At 40.2% G+C, this 26,522-nt stretch overlaps 1 protein-coding gene across 3 annotated transcripts in view; it reads left to right on the top strand.

Moving 5' to 3' along the window:
• The window catches only part of si:dkey-87k14.1 (leucine-rich repeat transmembrane protein FLRT2), a 76,537-nt gene extending 50,617 nt beyond the window's left edge, over nucleotides 1-25,920 (top strand). For all 3 annotated transcript variants that reach the window (XM_060829370.1, XM_060829368.1, XM_060829369.1), the window contains 2 exons: nucleotides 19,029-19,316; nucleotides 19,679-25,920. In XM_060829370.1, coding sequence (XP_060685353.1) covers nucleotides 20,119-22,095 — 1,977 coding nt within the window. In that variant the 5' untranslated portion in view covers nucleotides 19,029-19,316; nucleotides 19,679-20,118 and the 3' untranslated portion in view covers nucleotides 22,096-25,920. The remainder of the gene's footprint in view (nucleotides 1-19,028; nucleotides 19,317-19,678) is intronic.
• Nucleotides 25,921-26,522: the final 602 nt, after the last annotated feature.

The following is a 26,522-nucleotide window of genomic DNA, read 5'->3' as shown; positions in this document are numbered from 1 at the left end:
ACTAATGCTGCACTCTAGCTGTTAGTCATTAACCCATTATGCTGCAGTCAGCTGTGGCAGACATCAATAATATAGCAAACAAGAGTTTTTTTTCTGGTGGAGATTAGATGAACCTCACAGTGACATAAATATATTTATGGGAATGATCATTATTCAGATGGGGAAACTGGCGCTGTGTGAGAAGTGCTAAAGAAAATGTCACAGATATGTATTTTGATGTGAGGAGTAATGTTTGTCATGTACAGTTGCTTTGAGTTTGGCTGCAAAGATTTCCCAATATTTCTATTGTGGCACCCTCTATGGAGGCTTTGTGGTATCTGTGAGCTGGTCAGGTAACAGGGAGGATTGAAGAATCAATCTGATTGAAGAATCCTCAGGATCAAGCAAATTGCAAAGTAGGAAGACTCTTTTTTGAAAATATAGGCAAATATAAGATACTTTTGTATGAGAAGTGAAATTAAGACAAAAACCTGGGATTACATGAGTGACCTAAAAGAAAAGTAGAAAATTTAAACAAATATGATTTTTATTTTTACTCAAATGTCTGCAAAATCAGTTTTCTTCAGGAATGTGTCACATATAAAATTAATTTTTCAGGGACAGAGAGCATTTTCAGCAATAACCACCAAACGTTCATAACATTTATAATCATCTGAGTATAAATACTCTCAGTAAAGACTTCAACAGTGCACACGGCGGAGGGTTCACTGACAGTGTCATGTCACTGACAGCAACTTTTAGATACAGGGTCATTATCCAAATTCTGGTGATCCAGAAGGCAGCCATTTTTCTCTCATGCAATTTGAGTACTGAAATTTGAGTACATACAGAGCTGACGGGGCCATTCTTGGCTTTGACTCCTGAGGACAGAATCAGCTAATTGTGCGTACACACACGTACACGTACACACACGTACACGTACACACACACACACACATACACACACACGTACACACACACACACGTACACACACAATCTGTGAGATTGCAACACTTCAGGATCTGCCGCTCCATTAGAGTCATAGAGATGTACAGCACAGAAGCAGACCCTTCAGTCTGACTTGTCCATGCTGACCAGCTATCCTAACCTAATCTAGTCCCATTTTCCTGCACTTTGCCCATATCCCTCTCAACCCTTCCTATTCACTTACCCATCCAGATGCCTTTCAAATGTTGTAATTTTACCAGCCCCACCATTTACTTCCTTTGAAAGCTCATTCCATAACCCACTCTACTCTCTATTGTAGATTTATAGCAAGGCCACATTTAAAAACTGTGCACTTATTTGTTCCTGTGCTCTGAGCTCTCCCACACAGGTTCCTCTAAGGTTCTCCAGAGACAAACTTGTCTGTTCCACTGGGTAAACTTGTCTTGGTCTCAAATGTGTCAGATATTGGATATGCAACATTTACCGTTTTTTTTAACTCTGATTTTGTAAATGCAAAAAGTTGCTGTTAGCTATGCTTTGTAATAATACTGAACACCGACAGCTTTGCCATAATAATTATTGAGTATCGGCACTACTTATGGTCAACCAGCTGTATTGTACAGTCATGTTTTTGGCATATTTAACTCAAGACTTCAAAAATAAGACCTCTACTCTGGGCATTGTCATGGTAAGCAGTTGTCAGGATGGCAGATAAGCCACTTTGAGGACGTCATCAAAGAGTCCTTCGAATGTAACGTCCTCAATGGCTCATGGGACTCTGTAGCCCAAGGCTGCCTGAACTGAAGAAGAAACATCTGGCAAAGTGACAGCCATTTTGAATGTCTCCAACAGGCAGAGATGGACACCCAACACCATCAGCAGTATGAGCTTGTGAAAACCTGAGCATTGTATCCAGCTGCTTCAGCAAATACCACATTCCCCACCAATGGCATGGTTTGTGGAACTAGCATTGGGTTATTTAGTTACCTCAGGACACACAAGACTGGAGTGCAAGAAAGTCATCCTCAATCCCAAGGGACTGTCTAAGATGATGAAGCAAAACACAAACCATATGATTACTCCAAGGAACATAATTGTATCAACTAATAGATATATATCTAGAATCAATACAGATTTACTTAAGCCCACAGAAAAATTAAGCAAGACTCATAGACATCGGATTTTCAATTTTCTGATCAGCTATCATAATTAAGTGAAGAGCAATATTTAAGTATTTTTTAGCTTAATAGGAAGGTCCGTTTTTGAGCTCTAACACTATCCAGACAACTGTAGTAATCTCATTGCAGGCTTTGTATGAATGTCTGCAAATTGTAATAAGGTGTTGATTTTACTAAATGATCCCTTTGTTTCATTTGTTGAACACTTTTTGAACTTCAAAGCTCATCCTTTTGTATCAACAGTGTGGTTCTAAATTCAGTCATGAAACCTCCTTATGGTGCTCAAGATCAAGGCTAAGTAGAATGGACCAAGTTGAACTCAACACAATACGACACTGATTAGAAAGTAAACATAACGTTCCACTGTGCAACATTCTCTACCCATCTGCGCTGTATCACATGAATTACATATGGTTTAATGATTTGCAGGGACCACAAGACAATTTCTGAGTTCCCATTTATCTTAATCAATTTAGTCTTCACTGATTCATGTGATTAATTGTGGTTGGTTAAAATTGTATTGCAAGTTATATATTACAAGTTAGGGCGTGTGCGAAATCATGTTCCCATGAGTGATGAGTTTTGCAAAAAAAAAGCTAAGTTTGTTTTAACTTGAAATAAGAACCAGTTTAACTCAATCATTTTCAGATAATATTCACTCCTGTTATACCCCCCCAATCTGTCATTGATATTTTTGTGTGTTTTCTGAATGTAAAATGAAATGGAATACATTATGTTTTGAAGAGATAAAATGATCCATTCACAGGTACAAAGAGGAAGTATATCATATCGTACATAACAGCTTTGAATAAATTCTGTAGGTTCCTGTTAAAGGATGGATAAAGGCTTCTCTGGTGATATACTACAAAGTTAGCAAAGTGAGATATTCCCCCAGAACCAACAGCAGCCACATCTTGTTAGTACAATATCGCTGCTTTCAGCTCCATTCATGCCTCTATTTTCAGAACCCCCATCCCTCCCAAAACAGCAAGGACAGAACCCCCCCCCCCCCCCCCCACCCGGTCCTCACCTTCCATCCCACCAGCCTCCGCATCCAATACATCATTCTCTGCCACGTGCACCACATCCAAATGGACCCCACCACTAAACATATATATTTCCACCCCACCCCTATCAATGTACCAAAAAGACCATTCCCTCTGCAACTCCCTCGTCAGGTCCACACACAACATCCACCAACCGCCCCCACCCCCCCCCCCCACCCTACCCCAACCAGCCCACCTCCCACTCCCAGCACATTTCCCTGCTACCACAGGAAGTGCAGACCTGTGTCCACACCACTCCCCTCACCTCCTTCCAAGGTCCTGAGGTATCCTTCCGTATCCATCAGAAATTCACCTGTACCTCTATCAATGTATTGCACCCTTTGCACCCAGTATGGTCTCCTCTACATCGGGGAGACAGGACAACTTCTTGCGGATCATTCCAGAGAGCATCTCTGGGACACCTGCACCCACCAACCCCACCGCCCCATGGCTGAACACTTCAGCTCCCCCTCCCACTCCGTCAAGGACGTGCAGGTCCTGGGCCTCCTCCAGCGCCCAACCATTACCACCCGGCGCCTGGAGAAGGAACGCCTCCTATTTCGCCTTGGTACCCTGCAACCACACAGGATAAATGTGGACTTCAACAGCTTCCTCATTTCCCCTCTCTCCTACATTATCCCAGTTCCGGACCCATCCATCACTCCAACCCCGATGAATCTCCTTCTTCTTCACCTTCATCCACCTAGCACTTTCCCAGCTAACTGCCCCCAAACTCCACCACCCTCCCATTTATCTCTCAGGCCTGACCCACAAGCCTCATTCCTGATGAAGGGCTTGTGTCCGAAACGTTGATTCTCCTGCTCCTCGAATGCTGCCTGACCTGTGCTTTTCCAGCATACACTTTCGACTCTGAACTCCAGCAGTTGCAGTCCTCACTTTCTCACAGTTCCTCAGATTGCTTTCCAACTGGCCTCCCACCTTGCCTGACCTCTCCATAATTTTACAGTCGGACGGATCATGTTGAGGCCTGTTTCAATTAATACACTTAAGTGACCAATTAAGTATCTAATTAGTGACTATGTCTACTTGAAGATTCAGGCTGGACAGTAAACATACTTTAAGGTGATGGGAGGAATTCAGGGGTGGGGATAGCCTAGAAAGTGACCCTACTCAGCCATTAAGGCTGGAAAGAGGTATACCTTCACCAGCAAGCTCCTTTCAAAATCAGGTCAGTGTTGTGCTCACCACTAACATTTTCAGTGGTGAGAGGGGAAACCTGATCATCCTGAAAATCCTGGCCTTGGATTTTTATATAGAGCCTTTCACAGCATTCTATAGTTTCTCACAGCCACACACTTTGGATCTGTAGCCATTGTTGAGAAATCTGGCAGTGAAGTTATGTACGGCCCATAAAAAGGAGATAAATTACCAGGGAATCTGTTTTCCTGATGTTCATTGAAGGATAAAGGTTAGCCTAGGCACTGGAAGCATGCCCTTGTTCTTTGCTTAGTGAAATGGGATATTTTAGGTTTTAACTAAGAGGACAGTTAAGTGTCATGCATTTAGATCACACCCAAATTACACACCCTGAAAGGTACACTATTCCCTCAGCACTGCACTGAAGTGTGACCTGGTAAGATTGTGAAAGGGTATTCTTGCATCCACTTTGTGATTGGTGATAGCATGAAGGAGGGGTTTCAGACAGACCCATCAGCAAGTAAAACCTGAGGATTTTGACAATTCTGAATGTGTGAGAAAGACAAGAGTTTGAGGCAGTCCAGAGAGGTTTCACTTGGCTGATGCCAGGTATGGAGGGACTGCTTCATGAGGATGGGTTGAGTAGTTGGGCTGATACTCATTGGAATTTTAAGGAATGAGAGGTGGCATAGTTGAAACATAAAAAATTCTCACGGGGCTTGACAGGATAGATGTAGAAAGATAGTTTCCTGTTATGGGAGAGTCAAAAACAAGAGGCCACAAACTCAGAATAAGAGGTCTCACGTTTACGACAGAAATGAGGGAGAATTTCTTCACTCAGAAGGTAGTGAATTAATGGAATTCTTTACCTGAGGGAGCTGTTGAGGGTGGGTCAATAACTATATTCAAGACTGAGACAGGCATATTTTTAAACAATAATGGAATCAAGGGTTATGGGGAAAAGGCAGGAAAGTGGAGTTCAGGATTGTTAGATCAGCCATGATCTCATTGATTGGTGGAAAAGACTCAATGGACTGAGTGGCCTACTTCTGTTCCTGTATCTTATGGTTTTCAAATGCATTTAAATCTCTGTTTTGGTCTTACCTGAATGTACAATATTTAGAGCTGATCTCATCTGAACTCATACTGTCAGGAATATGAATTAAAACGTAAACCAAATGGGATATATTTAGATTACCTAGAAACATATAAAACAACACCGAGGACTAACCGGCCTTTTCTCTGTGAGGCCACATTGTCGGAGTTAAAGTCTCTTGTCACGCTATCTGAAAACTTCTAAAATTGTGTTTGAAATAAAGTCAATAATTATTTATGATTCACATTAACTGATCTCAGGAGTAAAATGCCAATGCAGCTTACTAAAATCTTTGCTTGCCCATCTGTGCACAACAGAGCAAGTTTAAAATAAACGTCCAAGATAACTTTTTTTTGTTTTCAATAATGTGCTTTAATAATGAACTCTGTGATACACAATGTTTAATGCATGAAGTAACTAGTTACATCTGTTCATGTAGATAGTTGGCTAGACTATAAAATAAAGTCCAAGAAATGAGGTTGGGGGGGGGGGGGGGAGGTGGTAGGGGAACTGGCTTGACTTGTCTCTCTGTTGCTGTATTAATTTTCCATGGAATGTTGGCTCAGAAAGTACATTTATTTTATTTGAGTCAAAACTCTATGGAAACTTCTCTGAGATGGCTGCAAAATGCAAACTAGAACCATTGATACAATCTTACCCAGAACATATTGCAGTAATGAGACACAGTGCCCAGCCATGACCTGATTATTGTTGGAAAATATAAAGCCACTCCCTTTTTTTTTCACAGACTAGCAATACCGTGTATGGATAAAACATGTTAAGGCTATTCAGCCCCTTGAACTAACCAATTAAAGAATATTGATCAGTATTACAATTTAATTTGTCCACCTTGTTCCAAATTACCTATAGACCAGATAGCCCCATTTTCTAAACGATCTATGACTCTGTGATGACTTATTGCACTTCTCAAACATGAAAACTATCAATTTCAGTCCTTAAAATTTAAATTGAATCAACGTCCACAACCTTTCGGAGAGTTAGCTCCAGATTTCTGCTCCCTGTAAATAAATTCCTGAATTCCGAACTCATTATTTTAAGATTATGTCCCCTTAATATGGAGTCCTGTACTAGAGAAAATACTTTCTATGTATCTACTCTATTGAATCCTTTTATCATTTTTAACATCTCAAATGGATGATTGCTCAACCTTCCATGCTCAAGGGAATATACTTTTGAGTTTATGTATCCTATCATCACAATTTAACACTCCACTGAGAACCTTGAATCTTTGAAAATATGGTATAATGGAAACAATAAAAGAACATGCACTAATACACTGTCTTTCACTACCTTAGGATGTGCCAACTGCTAAACAGATGATCAAATATGATTTGAAAAATAGTCACTGTTGCAATACAGGAAGAGTGAAAAATTCTACATAGAAAAATCTCACAAACAGTAAAGAATAAATGGTCACTTCAATAGTCATATTGATGAAATCTATAAGGAAGTTAGATATAGGCATGGACACCAGGAGAAATCCCCTACTCCTATATTTTAAATTGACAGTGTACCCTGTGTCAATAGAGATTCATGCTGTACTCCATTGGAGTGTCAACTAAAGTTGTGTGTTGAAGTTGGGATTTAAGAAGACAACCTTCTAATTTGGAAATGACCCAAGAATAGCTGTTTCTCTTTGTAATCGGAAATTCTTAATCAAATTGTAATATCGTTAATAGCGCACTTCACAGCCACGTGTTACCGCGGTGTTGCTGTTTGGAACAATTGGCTTCTACCCATTATTTAAGAAAATAATTTTGGTCCCTATTCAAGTTATAGATTGAATACTATTTTGACGCCTTATGTCAATCTGATTGTCAACAGTGTGAACTGAGTTTTCCAGTTACCTCGCATAGGTGAATGTAATGGTGGAACAAGTGATAAAATGGTGAAGTAGTCTTCTGCTATCTTCCTGCCTTGAACTGAAGTTTCTCTTCCTGGCCTTCACTGGAACCATTGCCAGCTTCTCCTCACCATGGTATCCACATGGCTGGAATGGCTCATTTAACAACATGGAACAAATGCATCTTTCAAAGTTTGATTCTTGTCACCACTCACTCCCCACCATCCCTGTTACAGAATTCCTTGGCTCCATTCTGCAGTTGTCTGGGATTGCATAGTGAAAATCAAAAGTTCACTGTGCAGAAAATTTGTGTTGAGACTTGTGTTGGCAATTCCTGGAGGTGTCCTCACATGACTGCCTGTGTCTGTCCCAGCTCCAGACTCGTGCCATCAATTTTCCAACTTGTCCATATTGCCTCCTATGACAATCTGAACTTGATTACACTCTTTGTTACCTGACTGGATAATTTTTCACTGTCAGTCGCAAAGCCTGCTTTTCTACATTGATATTTTTATAACTAGAAAACAAAGCTGCTCGAAGAAAAAACATTAAAGACAATATTTTCTCTATCCCTCTGATTTTTCTTCTGAGTTGTTCGCAACAGTGTTCTCGAGGTTAGTGTTTGGTTCCAGACACTCTTGGAGCATTGACAGCCTTAGCAGACAGCCACTTTTGATTGTTGTGGAGGAATATTGGACCATATCCAATGCATAGCCTTTAAGTGAGGCAGTGCTTCCTTAGCTTCATCCCTGCAGCCTTACTCTGGAGTGAAGACCAAAAAGCCATCTTTAATATTTAAACAAAAGCATTGTGAGACTCAACAGAAAATGTAAATCTCATGTCCATTCCTTACAGATTTGCTAAAATTATACAATCTATCCCTAAGGTGTTTGAACTGATCACTTAATCATGTTTAAGTTGCATTTCTAACTTCTTGAGTAATACAGCTCGTTCTGCTGTAATGCACGTTTTGTTAGTGGATTGGGGACAACGTTTCCAAAGTGCAAACTTTTAAAATGTGTGTTGACTGTAACGCAATTACATTGCCAACATTTTAAGCACTGTTTTTAAAGTGTGATTTTTCTATAACATGGGGTTGCACAAGAATGCAACCATTGCGTTATAAAAGCACTACCCGGAAAGACATTTTTGTATTAGTACAAATCATACACAGTTATTATGCCATAAATCTGCCTCAATTTATTTTTAAAAAAATCCTAATTACTCACTGTATCACATGCGTCAATGCGACTTGTTGGGGTAGAGTTCAATGGTTATTGGTGTGGTAGGAAAATTGTATGGGCAGTGTTTCTGTGAGCCTGCAAATATTTCCCAGGCCTTGAAGAAGTTGGCCATAAATCAGTGTAGGCTTCTACAAACATCCAAGGAAATCTGAACAAGCGTGAACAAATAAACTGCTTGTACAAATTTCCTGTCACATTGTCAGTTCCTTAGTAAGTGGTTTTTCTTTATATGTGAGCACAGGCACTTCAACTACACACAGACACAAACACATACGTCTGGCAAATCAACAGACTATACACTTGTGAAGGAAACAGATTAGATACAGATAAGTCCTACTCTGCCCTAGCAATATCCATACATAATTGAGTTCAACAAGAAGACTGACTTTTAGCTTCTTCGTCATCCTTAGTTTTGGTGTGCAGAAGCCAAAAGCAGAGTGCCGCCTGCAATTATTCCTTCTGCACTCTTACATTTTTTAGTAGAAGATGATTAGCTTGCCCTTTGGCAGATGAATTATATATTGCATATCCACTAATAGATATCACTTTAAAAAAAGGCCTAGAATATCTCATGGCATTCTGCTGATTTCCCTGTGTGACTGAAGACTGTCTGAAAGCACTGAGCAAACAGCATAAAATCAACATTTTTAACTGATTTCTCTGTGGGGATAATGCCAACTTCCCTCTGGACAACCAGCCGAAATGGTCAGTCTTTGAAATCCTCAAAATAGAAAGAAAACCTGTGGCAAGACTGGGACCCACGTGTGATGCCAGAGTCACATGGGGAATGAAAAGCAGCTGACAGTTTTGCTGTGGTGACTGCTGCCCTGTTACTCTCCGTTCTGCTATTCCAAAGCATATCAATATTTTCTCAAATCTTCTTTGATAAAACTGTACATAGCGATTTTCTTTTGGAATTCCAGTTTTATTGTTCAACAGTAAAGTGACTCCACTGTGAGATCAATATCTCAGTGAGTTCATATTCAGCCACATGGATTTAGTGGCTCAAGTAGACATTTTTGTGACCTTGGGAAGGATGTTGAAAGGATCATCATTTCCTCAGCGTTACTATTCCACTGTTCCAGACATTCTCTCACTGGGTGACCTTTTCCTAGATTTTCACGACACTTGCCGACGAACTCAATCTTTTTGTTCAAACCTAATATTTTTACAGCTTGTCGCAGATGACCAGGATGTAGCCAGCTGAAGTGGTGATGTGAACTTCTTTCCATATTTAATTTGCTATTGACTGAGTTATTTTGCTTAAATACATAACACCAAGCAACTTGGATAAACGCCATCCATTTGGCAAAAATTAAAAGTTATAAGCCTTTTTACCTATTACTCCATATGTACATTGCTACAAACAGCAGAATCATATCAGTATCATTTATTGGATATAATAACATAAATCTCCTTGTACTTTATTTCAGTGAGAGTTTTGGCCTTGCTGTTTCTAATTCATATTGAATAATTGTTATAATTAAAACTTTCCTGTGCATCATATCTGTCATCTACACTTTTATCGATTTTCTTCCACTTCATTGGTTAGGGATCTGTTCTTTTCACCCTTCTAATTGATTATCTTGCCCTTTCGTTATACATCAATGATATTACATAAAACATTTGCTCGTTCCCCCCCCCAATTTAAGGCTTTCTATAATAGCTTTAGAAATATCTTCACATTCCAACATGAAGCATGACATCTACCCATGGAGCTTATTGCATGCCTTAAATTCAAAACTTAGCAACACTGAGACAAAACTTGGGCTTAACTATAACCTGGGGCTACTGACACACTGTTATACAGTCTAGCAAATCTTACACTACCATTCCACATCATAGACTGTGACCATATATTATGTCTGTGAAATTAAAAAGTGAAAAGGTAAGTGATATATTTTTCAGAGACCTTTGTTAGAACAACAAATTATTGACCAAAAGCTGCAATAGAATCGGTAAATATTATGAAAGAGATGTCGTTAAGTATTTATTAAGATGCTGGATGAAGAATTTAGGAATGGGATTAAATGAATGCCACTTTCAAACAGTTGGCACAGGCATGGTGGTCAAAATGGTGACAATCTGTTCTATACAACCTGTGTTGAAAAGTATTACAACTCCTGAGGAGCCACTGGACACACAAAGGAACTTGTTCATATTTACATGGAACCAGTAGTATTCCTTATATGCACAAGAGCAAAGGTCCAGTCCATTTGGACAAGTATCTAACCGTATACATTCTAGATGAGGACAGTGAGTAGGCAGACTGAAAATGGACACATTTAGTGAAATGTAAGAGGTGGGGGCATGACAGAATTTTCTCCTATTTGTAATTCAATTGCACTCGAGCAGCAGAGAAATTGTGAGGGAGGGATTGAAAATAGCAGAAATCTAGCGACAGGTAGAGGTTAAGGATGTTGAGGATTAGAAAGATACACCCAAGGAAGGGTTGAAAGAGGGAAAGGAAGACTGGAAAGAGGAAGAATTGCAGAGAGAGCGACCTATTTTCAGAGAAAGAAGGATTTTTTAATAAAGATGCAGAAATAAAAGCATTGAGAGAGATAACAAATGAACTGCAGGCAGAATACAGATTGGAATAGGCCTAATTTTCTATCTGTGTAGATATCAGATCTATGTGACATAAACCAAGTAAGAGAGAAAATGCTAAACAGATAATGAAGGACGAGATCTTGAGAGAGAAACAGTGTATCAAGGAAACGAGAAACTGTTGCGTTACACAAGGAGATAAACCGAATAAAACAGTGAATAACAGGTATGATGACATAACAAAACATCCTGTTATGATGGATAGTGAGAGGTAAATTGTTGAGGGGAATCGGCCCTCTGGGGGGACATTGAGATATTTAACCTTGTTGTACAGAGGGCACCTCTCAAATTGAATGGAGTACGTCCTCTTGGGTCTACTGTGTGCCTGAATAAAACAGCATACCCCCTGACTAACTGTGACCAATGCTGTCGTAGATCACTACATTTTTTTTTCATTATTCACATAGTAATGCATTTAATTAGAGGCATGCTGTAAGAAAGTTCATCTGCGAATCATTCACATGCTGCAAGGCAAATTAAACTTTAAATATTGGAAACAGAATTATAATGAAAAAGTAATAGTATCAATTTTTTTTCCAGAGGTTATTGCTAATTCATGTACAACCATAGTAGTCACAAAGTAAAATGAGCTGTTTGATAAATGAGTATTTAAGACATTGAAATTATGCCATGTGAATATTAGCTTACGAATTTTAACACATTCCTGCAAATCCCTTTGTTCACTATTTCAATAGAGAGGTTAGACAATTTTAAACTGATTTAAGCCCCAGACAAAGAAATTTTATATAAATGCCTTATGTTTGCATGTTGAAATTTGCACTGTGTAATTGCATGGTCTGAATCTTGCCAATTTGGTATAATATCAGACCACTCTAAGTTAGAAATTGCTTCATCCTTGACTTTGGTGAGGGTATATAAAAGGAAAGGAATTTGCTGTCTCCAGACAGATATTGTAATCATGAAATACACACTGATTATACCATAAACAATAGCTCCAACCACTGTTTTGAAATTCATGCAGCTTTAGTGACATTTAGAAAAGTAGCAGCTGGACTGATGTCCAGACTATAAATATAAAAGGAAATGTGAAACCTGAGTACAAGACGACCAACATATAAAGAATGAGCAATATAAACAATACAATTAAAATGAAACAGACAGCAATCCATTCCATTTAGCTTCAAGCTCCAAACCAAATTGTGTTTCAGGGAGTTAAATGGTTGACCTGAGAAAACATCTGACAGCATTGATTCTGAAAGTTGCAAATTGCTCAGACATTTGTTCTTGTGAAAATAGGCTTTAGAATACCTGATTATTATGATGTTGAGATGTTGGAGCTTAACTTGTAGGTGTTAAAATATATTATCCATCATGCAATAAAGACATAGCTACATTCAGTAGATATCAAAATGTAGCACTTTGCAAATCTTAATGTTGCAATTTACGTATTGTTCTAAATGTCATTGCATTCAACTGCATCCTGCTGCACCACCAGTCATCATCTTCTACTGCCATATCCGTGCCCACAGCAACCTTAAATTCTTCTACTCCCTCACCATGTTTTCGAAAGCCCATCTATGAGATCTCATTGAGTGAGCTTTTAATGACAATTCAGTTTCTGTCACTCCACCCTTCCCATTCTCCTGTACTTTCCCCTTTTCCAATCTATTCCAAGATAGACATCTTTGCATCTGAAATGAAAATTGTTGACATTAGGCTGAAGTGACAGTGGCTGAAGATATTTTACCTAATTAATGCTTGCTTTGATACAATTTTCATTTGACCTCTGACAGTGTTTTAAAGTGAGGTTTCAACTTTCTCATCATATGATTTATTATAAGGTTAATAGGTCAAGGTAAGCTCATGATACTTTCCTTAACCTTATACATATTACAAAACATAGAAGTATTATAAACTCTGCAAAAATAGTATGAAAGTTCAAAAGGCCATTGTCAGGTTGGCAGAATTGGGCGGTATTGTGGCAGATGAAATGATAGCAGTGAAAGTTGAGTTATTCATTTTGGCAGGAAGAAGGTAGAAAGACAAAATATAATCAAAGTACAATTCTAAAGTGATGTAAGAGTACAAGGTGTGAACGTGAGTAAATCACTGAAGGTGGCAGGATGGGTTCTGAATGTAGTGAATAAAGCACACACCATCGTGGACTTGATCAACAGCTGAATGGAATACAAAAGAAGGAAGTTATGTTATGATTTGGAGATGCCGATGTTGGACTGGGGTGTACAAAGTGTTTTAAAAAATCACACGACACCAGGTTATAGTCCAATAGATTTATTTGGAAGCATAGTTTTTGGAGCTCTGCTCCTTCATCGCAGCGCTCCGGAAGGCACTGCTTCCAAATAAACCTATTGGACTATAACCTGAAGTCGTGTGAAGTTATGATAAGCTTGCTTCAAATACTGGTCAGATTCAACTGAACTACTGTGTCCTGTTCTGAGTTCCAAAATTTAGGGAAGAGAGGGTCTTGCAGAAAGATTTCAGGTTTTGAGGAAGTTCAGTTATGTTAAGTATTAGGAGAATTTGGGGCTCCTCTCCTTGAAAGAGTTTGAAAAGAAATTTGATCGAGGTTCCAAAATAATGAGGGACCCAAGCAAAAAGAGTGAAATTAATCACTTTGGTGGAAGTATTGAAAGCCAGTTTAATTTTGTGGTCAAACGAGCAATGGCGACATGGGGAAAAATGGAAGGACAATTAAAACATTCAAAGAGAATTAGATTATAAAGTGGAAAGAAGGAATTAGCAGGAACTACAAGAAAGAGCATTCAGTGAATTGCTCTTTCATAGAATGAGCATGGACACAGCAGGCTGAATGGTGACTTCTACACTATAAATATTCTATGATTCTATTAGTGGAGGTTCAAGTGATTCCAAAAGATTATTATTGAAATTTTCATATATACATTCCAGTAATAGCTGTCCTCACATCTGATCCTGCTGCCTAACTACCTACCCACCCACACACTTTTGTTGAATGCTTATCCAAATTCCTAGCTGTCTATTCCACCATCTAAATACATGAGCCATGGCTCAATGGTAGCATTCCTATCTAAGTCGGAAGGCCATGGGTTCACGTCCCACTCAAGACAGTTCTCAAAATCCAGATTAATATATCAGCTCATTACTGAGGGAGTGCCATCCTCTTGTGGTGGCAACTTTTGACTGAGATGTTAAACTGAAACTGTTGTGCCCATTCCTGTGGACAGAAATGTTCCCATTATATTTTTCAGGTGAGTGGAGAAAGATTTAAAAAAGACATGAGGGACAACTTTTTCACACAGTAGTTTGTATATACAACGCACTTCCAGAAGAAGTAGTGGATGTGGGGACAGTTACAACATTAACATCCGGATCAGTAGATGAATGAGAAATGTTTGGAAGGATATGGGCCAAGAGCAGGCAGGTGGGACTAGTTCAGTTTAGGATTATGTTTGGCATGGGTTGCTTGGACCAAAGGGTCTGTTTCCATGGTGTGTGAAAGGAACATGGTGTCCTGCCCAATATTTAAAGGAGGCTTATTTTGTCATTTTCACGGTGTTAGTCATTGCCAAGTCCAATGTGCAAATCACCAGCTATCTTTTTACGTTATGATAGTGACTATACTTAAAGAATTATCGAATTGGTCATAAAGCATTAATCATAAAATGTACTATAGAATTTGATTTTGTTAAATCATTTAAATAGGTGGTACCAATCTCTGAGGGAAGTTTGTCAGATAGGGAAGCAGCTCCTGCTGTGTCATGCGGCCTTTGTTCTCACTGTCTTCTGATTCCTGAAGACTGTTTGGGGTCCTGGGACTGAAATGCAAACAGAAAAAAAGGGACAAGTGTTAGCACTTAGTGACATGAGTAAGCAGAGACAGATGGTTAGTTTCTGAAAACAGCAGCAACTTGTAATGGTAACCCTGGCTCCATTTGTAGCTCTCTTGCTCCCCCAAGTCAGAGCGTTGCAATTGAAGTCTCATTCCAGATCTTAAACAGAAAAGTCAGCACTGACAATATAGTACAGTACTGAGGGAGTATTGTACTATCATTTTAATTAGGCAACGCATGAGTCAATATTTAGCCCTCCAAATAAATAATTAAATCAGATTATGAGTGAGTTCCTGTTTGTAGGAGCTCATACACTTCCTTCATTACAACAATGAAAACACTTCAAAAGTATTATACTGTATTGGCTATAACACAATGTGTGATGAACTGCTGTTTTGCAAGGTACTGTAGAAACATTTTTTATGCCATATATGTTAGACATTAAAGGAGTGAAAAATGGTTTAAAACCATTCAAAATGCCATGCTCTTATTAGGTAACATGCCCATGATGCTTGTCATCTAATCTTCAGATGGGCTCGATTTCTGAAAGATGTGTAGTCCCAGGTACTGGCTATTCCCGACAGGAAGGAGCATGTGAATTGAGTGATTTTGAGCACCTGTTGGTCAAGGTGAAACAGTGGGCTTGCGAAAGATGGGCACGTTGTGAGGAGACAAAGCAAGGACTAACAACGAAAAGCACAAATGCAGAGTGACTACAGTAAGAGTCTGAGAAGATGTGTAAAATGAAGATGCTGTGGTGATTAATCAGAACTGGAGCATGTGCTCATTCAAGGCTGAACAGTAAACAATGGAATATACCAGTTAAGGATGCTGTTGCTGGTGCAATAGTTACAAAGTTCCCTAGAAATGGCACAATGTGCTTTGCTGAGCACTTAAAAGAAAACAAAGAACTGCTGAAAATCAGAAACATAAACAAAAATTGCTGGAGAAACTCAGCAGGTCTAGCAGCGTCTGTGAAGTGAAGCAAAGTTAACATTTCAGGACCAGTAACTAGTCTTCAGAGCTGACCTTTACCCATTCCTTTGTCTGGCCAAATCTTGTTCTTTCTTAATAAAAATGGGGGGGAAAAAACTGCAGGTGCTGTAAATCAGAACCAAAAACCGAAATTGCTGGAAAAGCTCTGCAAGTCTGGCAGCGTCTGTGAAGAGAAATCGGAGTTAACGTTTCAAGGCGAGTGACCATTCCTCAGAACCGGAACCGTTAACGCTGTTTTCTCCCACACTTGCAGAGTTTTTTCAGCAATTTCTGAATTTCTTTCTTGTTCTCCCTCTCTCTGGGCTCCATTTCCATCTATCGATTACTTCTCCCACCTACCGATTCCACCTTCACCTTTTTCTAGTGACAAGCAGTTCTGAAGAAGGGTCACTGGACTTGAAACGTTAACTCTGCTACCTGTCCACATGTTCTGCCAGACCTGCTGAGTTCCCCGAGCAATTTGTTTTTAATTTCCTTCTCTGATCAATGTCTGTTTGCTCCTCCTAAATACCTTTCTACTTGTAGAGGATGGCATATTACCAGTCTGACAAGACATTCGACATGACCCACATACAGATTATTGTACGTGGTTTGTAATAGAGGAAGTTTGAATCCGATTAATAGTGACTTGAATTCCCCCACCTGCTTTCTAATTCAGAAACCAATCATCCTTGAAATGTCCACGAAGAAGAAACAAGCATCATTTTTTAAATAATTTTTTCCCCCGTTTTGTTTTGCAACACGAATGAGCTTCCTCCGTTTTGAGAGGCACCTATTCGGGTGTTAACTCACTCGACTCCCCAAGCCCCTGGTAAGCCTGGCGCCGGGGAGGGAACTCACTGACAGTGACAGTCGGTCAGAGGCTGGCTGGGCGAGTAACCCGGGGAAAGGGGAAAAACATACATTTTCCCCCCCAGAGCCTTCTGCCCTAATCAAACTGCCGTAAATTCACCCCCGAAAAATTAAAAAAAAACTCTATTTAAAAACAGGGGCGCACATGATTTCCGATATAGCCCTCTCAGTCTGTGCCTGGATTCTGAAGTGGGGCGCTTCCTGGTGAAATGAAACGCTGAAGATTGTACCGTCGCAAACAAACCAAAACAAAACGCTACATCGAGCAATGTGACATCGAGCATCAAATGCCACTGCATGGCAAAACGCACTTAAGCATTGCTTTATGTAATTATGTTTTTGTTTTCTTAAAAAAAAGACAGTCAATATCCACTGACGAGATGTGCGCCCGTTCAAAGCCGCCCTCTTCCCCTGCATGCAGTTTGTCCCTCTCACAACCACTCTCGGTGGTTGTTCCTGCTATTGTGCACTTCTATTTCAAAGCGCCTTATTTCTCTCTCTCTCTACCCCCCACCCCCACCGTACAGCGTGTCAATGTATCTTTTTTTATGTTTCTGCTTGGATGGTGAGATTCAAATCATTACGACAGCTGCAGTTTGCAGTGGCCCTCCTTCGCTGCACAGTAATTCTCCTTGGCTTACAGTGCCACCTCGCTAGAACCTGCTGCATCTGCTCCTGCTCTCGCTACCGCAGGCAAAGCGAGCAACTCGCCTCCAGCACTTGTCAACAGTGTGCACGGGGTTAACCCTACCTGACCTGAAAAGGAGTTAACAACAAAATAGAAACTGCATTGTATTGTTAACTGGGTCGCACTTGATGGATCCCCAGAGCGCATACACACACACAAAAGCAAACGCACCCAGAATAAAGGGGGCGAATTCATGTGTCGTTCGCCTTTTACTTTTGTAGGGGGTGAAGAGGGGATATTTTCCAGTCACCGGGATCTTAAGCCGAGGCTTTGTGAGTTCGGAGTCAAGCCGTTAGTTTTTTTTTAATAAGTTGCAGCAAATCGTGCGATAAATGATACAATAACCACGCGAACCGACTCGGTAGCTCCCCGGACTGGGTCTCTCCCCTTTGCTGGCAAGGATTTTAATTATTCGAATCGTTTTGTTTTCAGAGCCAGCGTAGGCAATAATTTTTTAAAAATCTCCCCGTTCACCACCCCCAGTGGTTGCAGAGTGGTCACTCTAGCATTGAAACATCTGAAAAGACAAGTCTCCACCCGCAGGGGTTCCGGACACACAAAAATAAGGCCGGCGGAGGTGGACGACTGATTTATCTTTCTGCTGGTTTAAAAGTGCGAGTCCCTTTCCGGGCCACGGACAGGACAGAAAATGTTAGCTGGTCAAGTCCAATTTATTATTTTTGAAACAAAAAAAGAGACAGCGAAACGGTTAGTTGGACCAGAAACTGATTGTTTCTGCAAAAGCTTGTGAGTAACTACTATTAGAATCCCTCACAGCGACCCCGCCAAAAAAAATCTCTGTCGAATGATAATCAGCGACTGATCAATTGTATAATTCTGAGTTAACTTCTTTTCTGCCCCCCCCCACCCCCAACAGTTTAATACTTTAATTTGCTGCTAGCTGAGATTTTAGCTGACTGTTGTGAAAGCTTATCAAGTTTGTATTTTTTTTGGAATTTTTTTTCTTTTAAATTAGAACAGTAAAACTCGATTTTTTAAACAGTTCCCATCAGCCCATTTGAATGGTGTCGAGATCACCACATTTCCGAGGCGTCTGAAGGTCAGGGAAGAGAGAAAAAAACCCACAGGGAAATTGGGGGGGGGCTTCACCCTTACCTCCTAGCGGATGAAATTTGGGTGGGGAGAGGGGAGGGGGGAGTGGAGATGAAATGAAAATAGCAGCCACGGTGGCTGCTTTATCGGCAGTTGGTCCAAGGAAGGAGTGGGCAGAGACGTGTTGTGTGTGGGGGGGTGGAGGGGCTCCTGCATTTCACCTCCTGCCCAGGACAGAATTGGAGAGAGAGAGAGAGATGGGAGGGTCTGAGAGAGAGAGAGAGAGAGATCGCTGTCAGCTGAATTCATTACTGTAAACATCTCCCAGGGGTTTTAAGAGTGAAAGGGAAGACTTACATTAGCAATAAACAGTCTGATCAGCTGCATCATTACTGGCGTATGACTGCGTGCAGCAGGAATTCAGTCTGGAGCGCAAGAAAGAGTGATAAAGTGGCTGCTTTTTTCTCTCTCTCTCTCTCTATACTTCCTTTCTTTACCTAACGTATAAATCCTCCCGTCTCTAGAAGAGAAACCACCGGCAGAGGCGACACTTGAGGGGGCTCCGGGTGCTTTTTCAGGGAGCGGAGAAAGAGAGAGCCAGAGCGTGGTCACACTGCTGAAGCAAGAGCCGCCGCCGCTGGACTGAGCAGAGAGCGCTGTTTCAGTGATGACAGAAACCGAGAGCAGGACAAGTCAGCCCCCAGCAACTACTGGGACTGCTCTCCCCAGATTGTCCATCAAACCAGGGAAATCGTAAAGGAGAGAGAAAAGCAGAGGATGAGCGAGTCACCGAATCGGACAGCAACCTAAAGGTAGTTGTAATCTCTTTTTTTTAAAAAAAAATGATCGTTTGAATTTTATACACTTACAATTTTTTTTTAAAAATTCTGGTGCTTACATCCATCACTTAATATTAACTAGCCATCTCCGCTGCTTAAATTTTAGTCAGTCAGGGGGTATTTTTGTTCCCCATTCTCTCTTCTGAATTGGCTTTTTAATAGTCTTGTTTTATTAACTGGCATGGAGTAAGCTGAAGGCTGTTATACTGACAGCCTATAGATTTTTCCAGCAGAGGCAGCTCTAGGTTGAAAAATACAGTTCTGAGAGTACGTGAATCCAAATGAACTATTCATTTATTTCTTGTGTGTGTGTTTTTTCTTATCTAATGGAATAGGATTCTAGATGTACAAGGCAAGCTGAGATGACACCCTTTTCTGACTTGGAGCAGCAGTGTGTGATGAAGAGACTCCAGATTTAATAAACCCACCGAAAGCTGCTGGGCTCTGTCTTTGCATTTATATGTGCGCTTTCAAATTGCCAATCTCCAGTGAAAGCAGAATGTGATGTGCTTTAGTTCTCACCACCAAGTGTCCTGGTATAGATGGAAGAATTTGCAGGTCTCGGCTGTAGTTTACAAATTGCTGCTTCCACTATTAAGTCATAAAACAAAAACGCACACAAGGATTATTCTCACCAAGCACATGTACTGTTTCTGCTCCCAAGTGTTTGGATGAAGCAAATACTGGCTTTACATTCACAGGAGCTGCCTCTGGCATTGTGGATTTTTTAACCGCCTGCTGTTTTACAATTAGAATTCCTTAATTGTTAAGAGTGATGGGAATGTCACAGACCAGAGTCTGTTTCGTGGACTGGATTACTTTATTGCAGTTATGGATTATATTTCTTTTGGGACTGTGCACACAAATAACTGAGGCGGATTTTTGTCCTTTGGAGTGTCGTTGCGATAAGAAATTTGTTTACTGTAATGACCGTGGCTTGACATCAGTGCCTGCTGGGATACCAGAGGGTGCCGCTATTCTCTACCTCCAAAACAACGTCATCAACAATGCTGGATTTCCTCTTGACTTGCGAAACGTGCTGTCTGTTCAAACGGTATACTTGTATGGCAATGAGCTGGATGAGTTCCCTGTAAACCTACCAAAAAACATGAAGGAGCTTCACTTGCAGGAGAATAATATCCAGACTGTCTCCAGGGAAGCTATTGGCCAGTTGCAGAAACTCGAAAAGCTACATCTGGATGACAACTCCATCTCAACTGTTGGCATTGAGGATGGCGCTTTTCGAGAAGCCACCAACCTCAAGTTGCTGTTCTTGTCCAGGAACCACCTGAGCAGCGTGCCAGTTGGGCTCCCCTTAGGATTGGAAGAGCTCCGGCTGGACGAGAACCGGATATCCATGGTGCCGGAGCTGGCCTTTCAGAATCTGACCCTTCTTCAGCGCCTAGTCTTGGACGGGAACCTCCTGACTGACGGTGGGATTGCTGAGGGAGCCCTGGAGCAGCTGGTCAAGTTAACTGAACTCTCGCTGGTGAGGAATTCTCTCACTGTGCCCCCACCAAACCTTCCGGGTGGTCACTTGGTGAAACTGAATTTGCAGGAGAACCAAATCAATCAAATTCCAGTCACTGCCTTCACACAACTGAAACGGCTTGAGAAACTGGATCTCTCCAACAACCAGCTGCGAATGCTGGTGAGAGGAGTTTTTGATGGCATGACCAGTTTGAAACAGATTCTTTTGAGGAATAATCCCTGGTATTGCGACTGCAACATAAAATGGGTGACCAAATGGCTGCAGTCACTTTCGTTTTCTATAAATGTGCGTGGGCTAATGTGTCAGGGTCCAGAAAAGGTCAGAGGAATGGCTATAAGAGACCTGAATATCAACCTGGTATCCTGCCCGACCACCACACCCGCTCCCCACGCCACGCCCATCCCTCCTGCCCCCTTGCCATCTGCTGTGGTGACTGTCATTCCCATGACCTACACTGATGCCAACACTTCCATTCTTCCTTTTTCACCGGGGTCAACCGCTCTCGTGCCTCCCCGAGACAAAGAATTCACGGACCCTTTGCCCGTTGGACAATTGCAACTAACTGTCCAGTTCGTGAACGACACATGCATTCAAATCAGTTGGCTGGCCATCTTCACAGTGACCAAATACAGAATCACCTGGGTGAAACTGGGGCACAGTTTAGTCGGTGGCATTGTGCACGAAAGGATAGTCAGTGGAAATGCAGAGCAACTGAGCTTGTTAAATCTGGAGCCGAAATCGACCTACAGGATTTGCATGGTCCTGCTGGACGCCTCAAACAGTTTGCAACCAGAGGATGACACGGTTTGTTTGGAAGCCACCACAAAGTCGTCATCTTTTAACACGAACATGGCCTCGAGTCCTGAGCAGGCGGCCCAGCAGGACCTGAGCTCCCCTTTACTGTTGGCAGGTCTCATAGGGGGAGCTGTGATCATCGTGCTGGTAGCCCTGCTCAGTGTCTTCTGCTGGCACATGCACAAAAAGGGCAAATACGATTCGCACTCATGGAAGTACAATCGCGGGAGGAGGAAAGATGACTACTGTGAGGCTGGCACAAAAAAGGACAACACAATCCTTGAAATGACTGAGACCAGTTTTCACATAGTCTCGTTAAACAATGAACAAATGCTCAAAGAGGATTTTAGACTGCAGTCAATATACCCTCCAAATGGAGCAATTAACTTTACAGACTGCCACACCAGAAGCAACAGCAGATACTGTACTGGTGGTGCACCAGATTTGGAGCAATGTCATACATGACCATGCATAATAAAGACCCTGCAGTTATAGGACTTTCTAGAATATATTTGTGAAATATTGTCCAGACGGATTGTGTCTGCCTACTGTGTAATTTATACAGTGTAAAAAAATTGCTATCTTTTTTATTATAAAAAAATAAGTAGCAACAATTTTGTAATGCAGTCAAGTGATTTAAAAAAAGAGATTAAGTAAGCTGTATAGTTGTTGCTGTACAATCAAGGCCTATGTTCATAAATGATTTTTAAAAAAATATATGGCGGCATTTAATGATGTAGTTTCACAGTTGGGGTTTAAACATCTTCTGAACAGTCACACTGGCACCTAATTTAAAAACTAACACATACTGACAGTCAGTCTGATCTGTCCAGGCCGTCCCTCCACCATGTTTCTCACTTTTCTGTTTTAATACTATTTGTCCCTCATTGTAGCATTGACTCCCTTTTCATTGGTACTTTGTCCCTCAGTATGGCCAGATTGATTTGTGAGCCTAAACTTGACTGCAAGCTAGCAGTTTTGGAGAATAATCCACTCAAACCCAAAATCCATCTACTTTCCAGCCAGGAGAGCATTGTATTGCAGTCAGGAGTGGAATCTATCAATGATTTTCTGTTCTCTGATTTTCTGTTCTCCCCATCACCCAACCCAATCAGTAGCCGTTTGTGACCAGTTTTAGCACCTTATTACTTAGCCGTGACTCAGCTCAGATAGAAGTTGGTCTTCAGGACTGAAAACCGCACCACACATCTAATGACCTATTTCAGAAGATAAGCCTGATGCTTTAATTGGGTGTTCACTATTTTCAGTATAACAGATGAACAGTATAATTTGATTGGCTTTTCATAGAGTCTCCTCAACACTCCAGTTAAACTCTGATCTTTCTTTTTATTCAGTGCCGTGATTAGGTTTCCTCCAACAATTAGGTCAATTAAATTTATTCAATTCAAAATCTATGATAGTCAATATTTAATACATTTGAAAAGTATGATAGTTTCATAATAATGAGGTCAGAATAGATGTAGAATTTGTTGCAATGTCATCTTATAGTTATAGCACATTTGTTGAAGGATATTCTCAAACAACAAAAAAAAATTCAAAGGATGCATATTTATAATTGTTGACTTGTTAAAATTTATTTGCTTTTGAGACAAAAAGTTTTCAGAGACATTTTAGTTAATGGGATTATGGCCTAGCACTACCAAGTCATGGTAACTGAAGCATTAGAAGGGCAACTCACTCACCAATTCAGTACATGTGAAGCTAATCATCCAGGAAGAATAAGTGTGATATAAAATCTCATGAATTGATCAGCATTACATTAGAGTTCTCACAGGTAATATGAAGCATCTACATCTCTCTTCAAAAACAAGGTGTCATAGATTCAAGCTCAGTGGCAGAAGGATTAGACTGGATGTGAGGAAAAGATTTTATACAGATGGTGGTGAATATTTGCTGCCTGAATTGGTGGTGGAGGCAGAGATCCTAAACTCTATTAAAAAGTAACTGCATCTTACATTAAATGCTGTAAGTTGCAAGGCTATGAGCTTTATGCAGGAAGACGGGACTGAAAGAAGGTAGCAGGGTTTCCTTGGGTTGACAGAGGCAAGGTGGGCCACATGGACCCCGTCTGTGCTGTATCATTTCAATAGTTCTAAATGAAAGCCATTTGTTACATTTTGTACTCATGAATGGGCTACAACTGGGGCATCCAATTACTTTTTAATAATCAGGTGTCCAATTAATTGTTGGAACAGTTGTTTAACTCTTTAGTTATATTATGGTTTAAAAAAAACATGGTGTCATTTCTTAGTTTAGTGTGCAGATGCCATCTTTAACAGAAGTGCATTGCTGTCATACCAAACAAATTTTACCCATTCAGATTGGCCACTTTGCAACTAAAAACTTTCCTATTCTATATTCGGGGTGTTTATTTCTTCCTTCCATCTCTGTATGTCTCCCTGTGCCTTCCATGCCCCAAGAAGTATGGCTTGTTTCCTAAGACCCCTGACTCCTGCCAGCTCGGCTGAGTTGGCAGCCTGAAAGGAGGGTATAAACTCCACCATCAGGAGTGGAGGTCAGGAATTCGCCATGCATAAGCACAAACTCAATCATGTACCATTCAATGGTGTCACGACCAGACCTCCAACACTTGGGGCTATGTGCCACAATATCTTGTTTAGTTGACGAAAAGGACAGCTTGTTAGCTGAAGAACTGTGACTTCATTTTAAAATTAAGAGCACTGCATCAACAGTATTCTATACAATGTCTGAATGATAACAGTATTTTGTCCAATTTCTGTCAGTGTTGGTAGGTAAATTATCTTGGGTATACTGATAATTAAAGCTTAGGAGTTAGAAATTCACTTAAATTTCTGATGATTATACATTTTAATTAAATTAATTTGATTAATCCACATAACGCTGACCCCACTACGATGTTCATTCTTTGTATCTTCCACTTAGAAACAGACAGTTCTGAAACTGAGCCAGTTTTGAGAATAAGCAATACTGGTAAACAGACATCACACTATGGTGAACGGAATAGTAACAGAAATCCAGAATCTTTTTTTATTAAGAAAATGCCTAGAGGAAGAATGCTTAAAAATGTATTAAAATCAATTACTACTTTTGTAATACAGATGTCAGAACATGTTTGTGCAAATTACTGTGTCAAAATATTTTGGTTTAACCTTTTCTTTTATGTTCCAAATTTTCCATAGTGCAAGGAACCAAAGTTCATTAGCTTGCACCCTTTTGGTGTATCATGTATGTGCCTTGAATTTAAATCATAATGTTCAGTCCTTGAAATCTCCTCATTCCTCCACCCTATTATTTTGCAGAGAATGTATGAGTACATGAAAGAAACAAAGCTTTTGTGAAAAAAAATAAACAGCTATGAAAGTTGAATATTCAAAAATAAAGTCATGTGAATCATCTTAATTTCAGGTAAAGATAACTCTGTGACTTTTATGTTTGTGCAGTCTTGGAAATTTTCTCTTTGGTTCTGAGTTGTTACAGAAGCAACAAGTATCCCTTTTGTGACATAATAACCACTTTTTACCATTTTAAAGTCTTCTAGAAAATAGACTAAAATGATTGATTTTTTTTAAAAAATGAGAACAAATAGATTTTGTAGTAATTTGAAGAAAAATAGTGACCAAGCAATTTGTGGAACAGCATATGATGACCCATGATGTGATTACAAATTCCCCTTTTAAAATACAAAATAATGTGATCATTTATTAAATTGGTTAGTGATACCGTATACAGTGCAACACATTCCTTTAGATCCAACATGCCAAGGACCTGTTGCCACTATTGACAATTGGTTAACCCTTATTTTCTAATGGACCATTGCACTGCAAGCTTTTTTTTACACAGCTGCTTCAGAGCCAATGTTGTAATAAAAAAAATCCTCTGAAAATATTTTTTCTACTGCAAAATAGATTAAAAGGACACTTTTTTAGCTGGGTGGAAAAGACCCATTTCTGAACCTTAGGGAGTTGAAAGGATCAAGGTCACTTGTGCTCAGTTTTACTGTTTAGCCTTATCTAGAGCAGAGAATCTCATGTTGAGAATCCGACAGTACATTTTATGTTTTGTGTATATTTTTGTCTTGTCAAGGTGGGAGAAAGAAATCTTACGCTTTATATATAAAATGGCTACTTGATGTAACTTATAATAATGCACAAATATACTTGGTATACTGACAGGTTGCAGAATCCAGAGATACTCTGTACCTCACTTGCATATTCCTTACTTTCAACAAAATCTCTGTATTTCTAAAAGATTGTTTGAAGGATGTCCATAAACCAAAATACAAAATAAAGTATGGTCACAACATACGCAGTGCTGGCATTAGAACAGCTTTATGTTATTTGGAATAAATGGAAGACACAGAATGGTTCAGGCTTGTGAATGTTTGCTTGCATCCTAATCTAACAATTCGAATGCCTCCACAAATTCTATGCAGTTGAGGCAGCAAATCTTACTTTGTTGTAGCTGTAATGATTCACAGGGATGGAAAATGCTGCAATACTAATGGACATTTTCCCTATAAAAGAGATACAGTGTAAGTCAACACTGATAAAGTGTTTTAGTTTGGGCCTTTTAACTATCAAAGGAAAGCCCCTAATATCTGAGTATTATCCAAAGGCAGAGTTGTTACTTGTACTCATCTATAGACTCGTACATTTTTATATTCTGGCCCCCAAAATCTATCATGAGTACAGTGGTTTAATTGCTGGGACTGTCAAGAGAGAATGCCTGTTCATTCCCATTACTGGAAGCAGGGAAGAGTGTTAAGACTTACTCAACACCACCTTCAACACCGTTCCCACCATCCAAGCTTACTTTAGAAGGACAGACATAAACCAAATTTTCTTCTCCAGTGTAAGGTTCCCCTTCATTCCCCCAGAAAGACAAACTTG

The sequence above is a fragment of the Hemiscyllium ocellatum genome, chromosome 8 (genome assembly GCF_020745735.1).
Source record: "Hemiscyllium ocellatum isolate sHemOce1 chromosome 8, sHemOce1.pat.X.cur, whole genome shotgun sequence".
Classification (NCBI taxonomy): Eukaryota; Metazoa; Chordata; class Chondrichthyes; order Orectolobiformes; family Hemiscylliidae; genus Hemiscyllium; species Hemiscyllium ocellatum.
This window is presented reverse-complemented; position numbering and strand designations above follow the sequence as displayed.